The sequence below is a fragment of the Oryzias latipes genome, chromosome 19 (genome assembly GCF_053564925.1).
Source record: "Oryzias latipes strain Hd-rR chromosome 19, Olatipes_Hd-rR_3.1".
In the NCBI taxonomy this organism is placed as follows: Eukaryota; Metazoa; Chordata; class Actinopteri; order Beloniformes; family Adrianichthyidae; genus Oryzias; species Oryzias latipes.
The window spans coordinates 14349002-14354746 of NC_136255.1; the positions used below are offsets into that span (position 1 = coordinate 14349002).

At 45.3% G+C, this 5745-nt stretch overlaps 1 protein-coding gene across 2 annotated transcripts; it reads left to right on the forward strand.

The window, feature by feature from the left end:
• Nucleotides 1-647: 647 nt before the first annotated feature.
• On the forward strand, nucleotides 648-4723 carry socs3b (suppressor of cytokine signaling 3b). Of its 2 annotated transcripts, XM_023949085.2 has the most exons (3): nucleotides 648-1008; nucleotides 1801-2146; nucleotides 2217-4723. In XM_023949085.2, the coding sequence occupies exons 2-3, from the start codon at nucleotides 2018-2020 to the stop codon at nucleotides 2775-2777; spliced, it is 690 nt and encodes a 229-aa protein (XP_023804853.1). In that variant the 5' UTR covers nucleotides 648-1008; nucleotides 1801-2017; the 3' UTR covers nucleotides 2778-4723. The 2 variants fall into 2 exon arrangements, with proteins under 2 accessions (XP_023804853.1, NP_001265742.1); NM_001278813.1 differs by lacking the exon at nucleotides 648-1008 and having other exon boundaries at nucleotides 1793-2080; nucleotides 2217-3124.
• Nucleotides 4724-5745: the final 1022 nt, after the last annotated feature.

Genomic DNA, 5745 nt, shown 5'->3' on the forward strand with positions numbered 1-5745 from the left:
TAACAAAAAGTACTACACCTGAAGTTATTTATATTAGGTACACTTGAGTATAAGTATACAAAGTATACTACAGATCATGTACATGTAGCTTAGGAAGCAGACTTCCTGAATACTTCTTTCGAATAAATTGGAACATTTTAAGTTTATAATATAGAGATACTATAAGAAAAGTAAATTTCAAGTGTACAGCCCCATTTTCAGTGTATAATTTGTATACTTTTAGTGGTCTTAAATAGACAACTTGTTCCAAAGATTTTAGTTAATTAAAAGCTTCAACATAACTTTTGCAATAAAAAGAAAAAAAGGATAAGTTAAGCATTTTACGTCATTTCTTTCCCTGAAATTGTTTTTTCTCTTCTTGTATTATTTGAATAACAAGATAAAAGAGACAGAAGAAGCTCCTAGCTCAATAATGTTTGCTTTAAATGTGGCATAAATAATCAAAGGGCATCACATTGTGAGTGTCCAGGAGGCAGTGTGTGATTGTGTTGCATTAAAACGGTAATAAAATGATATATTCTTTTATTGCGCCGTGCCCGGAGCTTTTAACTTTTTCACCTTGTCGAGAAGGGAACCCGCCAGTACCAGGAAACGGCGAGGCAAAGGTCACGCTTATTATTTATTGGCAATCTGCCACTGCGGAGCGCGGGCACGAGTGCACGGGCACGAGCGTGCGTGCGTTTACTGGAAGCACCTCTGAACGGAGGGGGGCGGAGCCTTACGAACATCGAGGCTTCACTCACTGAACTGCCTCCAGTAACCTTCCAACACACACACACACATACATACACACACACAGAGAACCGGAGGGTGTCCGGCAGATATCACTGCTGCTGCCACATTCCTCCGCTCGGAAAAAAGAACCCCACAGACTTTTTGGATACTCTTATTTTTTTCTTTTGGATTTTAATGCCTGACTTAATCACTCAGCTAGCACTACTTTCGGGTAGTTCGCCTTTCTTCTGCGGCGACGAGGGGCTGCGGTACGGCGCTGAACGAATCCGGACGGTAAGTTAGGGAAAGACCTCCAAGGAGGAGAGGGAGCCTGGAAAAAAAATGTCCGACTTGTTTGACGTTAGATGCTGTCCGGTAAGGTTTTGGGCTGAAAGAGAGCAGAAGACGTCATTTCGAGATTGTTTGGCTTTATTTCGGGGTGTTGAGTTGTCCACCGGCGGTGAATGTGAACCGTTATGGCGCCTCCTGCTCCCACAGGCTGCCCTGCACCGTCCCGCGAGGCAGGCTTAAATTCCCGTAGCCCGCGTGCAAGGGATTCCTGGCACGACAGGATCCTATCACGCGCGCATGGAACCGAACACGTTTTGAGAAAATATATGCATGATTAATTAATTAAAAATATAATATATCTTTTTTTATTTTAAATTGCAGCGTCATTGTTTAAAAAAATTAGTATTATTTATTTTTATTTTTTTAACAATGACCCTGATTCAGAAATCCCTTGTTGCGGCTCACCGATCGAAGACAATTGAAAGCAATCAGGATCCAGTTGCTGTCTTGGCTGCACGACAAGAGCAGCAGATTCAGCAAACAAGCAAGCAGAGGATTCATCTGAACTAAATATAACCTGCAGCTGGTTGCCCAGTCCTGCCATCTGCATTTGTCTCAGTCGTGATAAGTGCATTGTAGAGGGGTAAACTGAGAGCGCCACAGTGGCAAAGTGGTCATTTGTTCGTGCCACTGCTTAAGGAGGATACGTTTTCAGTGATATTCTTTTCATGTCTTTTGGCTAAAAAAAGGTACTAAATTAGTGCTCCATCCCTTCTTCTTCTTCCTCTCCTGCAGCTGGGTTTAGGTGTTCTCTCACAGCCCCTCTCTGGATGCATCAAACTCCCCCTCCCCGGGGCCCTGGACCCGGTGCGTGACCCCCACGCTCTCGCCCGCTCCCCTCCCAGTCTCTTCTCCCTCTGCTTCAAGATCCCCGCCTCCTGCCCACCCCGAAGCGCCCGCTCCCGGCCCCCTGCCTCTCGACCGTTTGGCGGAGGCAGGGGGCAATGGCGCCATGGTAGCTCTCAGTGGACGCGACCTTCTCACTATGAGCGCCGCCTCCGCTTCGGAGGACAAGGTTCAGGGGTCAAACCTTACCCCCCATCACTTCAAGCCCTTCGGCTCACATGAACACTACAAACAGGTGAGTCTTGTCTGGCGTTTTCTGAGATGTTTCTGCAAATCAAAACAATCACGCTTTATACTCGTTACAGGTGATGTGTGCTTTCCATAAGCTTCAGGAGAGTGGCTTTTACTGGGGGGCTCTTGGGGGCCGAGAAGCCAGCTCGCTGTTGCGGTCGGAACCCCCTGGAACCTTCCTGATCCGGGACTCGTCGGATCATCACTACTTCTTCACGCTGTCTGTGAAGACCACCCTGGGAACAAGGAACCTGCGCATTCACAGCAGCGAGGGCGGCTTCTTCCTTCAACCGGACCCTCAGAGCACCCAAAGGATCCCGCGCTTTGACTGCGTGCTGAAACTCATTGCACATTTCATGGGGAAAGGGACGGACGCTGGAGGTCCCCGAGACGAGGCGAGTGGAGGCGCTTCGGAGGAGACGGTGACAAAGAAGAGGGGACAAAACGTGTATTTGATTCACACTGCGGGAGAGAAGATCCCGCTGGAGTTACATCGCCCCCTCTGCACCTCTCTGTCGACTCTGCAGCACATGTGCAGGAGGACGCTAAACGACAGAGGCCTGGTGGGGACAGGGACTGAGGACATCCCCAGCACGCTCAGAGACTTCCTAAAGGCGTACGATGCTCCAATTTGACTGACAGGAACTACGGATGAAATGTCTGACAGACAGCACAGAACAGCCGCCGCCAACATTCAGTAGAATTTCGGCGCCATTACTGACTGACCAAACTGAGCCTGAGATACTAAAGTAAGGCCAGTTTTTCTTAGTGGCCAGATTCAGCCAATGGCAGATCTTTGTAATGAACGGCATAAACTTTCTACCTAGAGTCGTGGAGAAGGAGTGCGATTTGGGTAACTGGTTGGTCTCTCTTCAGTTCTGCCTTTGGAAAAACGAACACGAGTGGCAGATGAAGGCCAGAAGGCCATCGTTTGTCTCGCTCAGACGCAGAGCAATGCCTCGTAGAAGATTAACCCCGATTGGTCGATGTAAACCGCAAAGTCGATTCACCGCCAGATCCCAGCGGGTTTCGCAGGTTCAAAAGACCTTGCCTCTGTAATATTCGCAACGCGTCCAAGAGAAAAGATGCTGAGAGGGAGGTGAATCAAAGAGGAGTCAAAGGAGATGGAGGGGGCAAAAAGAAAAATCCTAAATATGGAACACGACCCACATTATTTGTTTGGGGATGAATGTTTTAGTGTTGTGGTGAGGGCACAAACTTCCATTGTTGTTTCTTACAAATGTTGCCACATTTGTGGGAAGTACCATGCGCACTAATCACACTCAAACATGCAGGTACAGGTTATTTATGAAGGTTTTGTAAGAGTGAGACAAAAAAAAAAAACATTATTACCAAGCATTTTTCTCCTTTTCCGCTTTTATTTTGTTCCCTTTTTTACCAATAATCCTTATTTTTGATGCTTTGACAGAAAACAGACTACTGTCGCCGAGACAAAAGCTTGTTACTGGCATAAAAGCTTTGGGTGGGACTAAACAAAGAAGCAGAACTTTATTTTTGTCCTGACTGGGTGGAAAAATGTCAGCGACACCGTAAAGCTCACTGGGAATTGACAACGATCCCAGAGATACGAGAGAGTTGGCTTAGGGGGTAAGAAGGAGAAGAAGGAGAAGGAGGAGAATGGCAAGCGGGAAAGAGATTAGAAAAGGGAAATTGAAGAGGATGGAGAAGCAGGGTGGTGGAGAAGGGGAGGAGACATACCGGTATACAGCCTAACAAAAACACTGATGGGATTGAGGATAAGAGTTCAACGGGGACGCTGCTCCTGTAAACAAAACGCGATGAAAGAAAAGTCTCCGTTTAGTCTCAATTGTGCCTCTTAGGCTTTCTCAGGTGTACAGCTTTTTCTTCGCTCATGTCTTTGTTCTCACTCTTCCAGCTGAGCTTTGTAGAAAAATGTGGGCTTGCTTTTGACCCCATTTGTTTTGGTCTTGTTTTTCTCTGAGAAGGAGACAAGTGTTGGTTTTGCCTCCATGAAAGAAAAAAGGCACAAAAGTTCCCCAAAGAATCCAAATCTGACCTAAATGTTTAGATTTTTTTCCCCCCAGAGAAATAGACAAATATTGGCTGCATGACAAAAAAAAGGCCAAAATTCCCCCCCCTCAGAAAAGTTATATGGTAAATTATTAACCCAAATGTGTCCTAAAAGTTTAGTCTTTTCTATTTGCCCTCCTCTCAACCTACCTTAGATCCAGAAAGAAGAACATTTTCTGTGCCTTTTTATTGTTTTTTAACCTTTTTTTTTAAGCAGGCGCATTAAATCACAGGACAGATCTGGGTTTTAACTCTTCAAAGTAGTTTTTTTTTTATATACTTACATGTGCTGCAGCAGTGGACCATGTGTAGATAAATCATTTGTCTTTTATAAAGACTCTTGCTATAAACGCTGGCCACTAGTCTGGCAACAACAAAAAAGAAAAAAAAAACACAAACTGTAACATCTGAAATGACAAAACATTACAAAACAAATGAGAAAAAGAAAAAAAGGAACGTTGCACATATTTATATTTCTAAAATATTAAAAATAATTTATATTAAAGAGCACTATTTTAAAAAAAGCCAATGCTTTTGTCTCGTGTGTTACTTGGCTCTTCCTCCTTTACCTCTTTTCTTCCTCTTGAGTCAATATTGAGTAGTCAAACCTATTATTGTTAAGCAGTTGGTATTCCAGGAGTTCCAGCCTTCACAACACGGTTATTTTTCTGACAAATGGGATTTCCTATTCAAATAAAGCCGTTTGCATTTAGTTGTCTGGGTCTGGTGACCGGCAGCTACACGTTTAAGGACATTTGATGCAAAAAAAAAGTCAATGCTCGCTTCTTATTTTCTTGAGTGAAGCCTTGTGGGGCAATGGTGCAGCGAAGGGGTTCCCAGGTTGCTCCATCACACACAGCCTTTGACTGTGCGGAAAGCTCCTGCTGGGCTGGACCTAACTGGAAAGGAATTCAGCAGGGTTTTCTACATCCTGCCTGACAGGAGAGAAGATGATGTCCTCTGGGGAGTGCACGCATGTGGTCAGTAAGGTGAAAGGGTGCGCGTGGAGGAGATTTATGGCAGTCTGCGGTTTTAAGTGCGCGGGCCATGCGAGTGCTCGGCCAAGCCAGATTGCAGTTGGTGGAAGCAGGGAGCTTGAGTTTCTCCGTTTTCTGTTGCGGCCCCTCCACCATCTGTCCGTCTGCGCACACACGGTTCCCATTCCCTGCATACCTTGTGCTCTGTCTGAGGCCGGCTTCCAGGAAAGAGGCACTTTAATTGAGTTGAGTTTTTACGGCTTGCCTGGTGTTAGTGTATGAGAAGGAGTGAATGAGGGGGTTTTTGTGTGATGGATGAGGCAGCGCTGAGGAGTAGCTATCCCTAAAAGAAGAAAAACCCAATGCATGACAAGAGTCAAGTCACATCATGACCACGGATAAGCCTACCTTAAATCATTTTGAAACTTTAATTGCTTTTTTATTTACTTTGCCACTCGATATTTGTGTGCAATAAGAGTGGCACGGGCCTGTTTGTTTAAAAAAGGGAAACTGAGACGATTTTCCCGTCAAAAATGACGCAAGTTGAAGGACAAACAAATGAGTAAGCCGTTTT

Bases quoted from the DNA above. Each gene is read 5' to 3' on its own strand.
- socs3b (XM_023949085.2), top strand. From the start codon at position 2,018: ATGGTAGCTCTCAGTGGACGCGACCTTCTCACTATGAGCGCCGCCTCC. The intron at 2,147-2,216 runs GTGAGTCTTGTC...TACTCGTTACAG, and splicing joins CACATGAACACTACAAACAG to GTGATGTGTGCTTTCCATAA.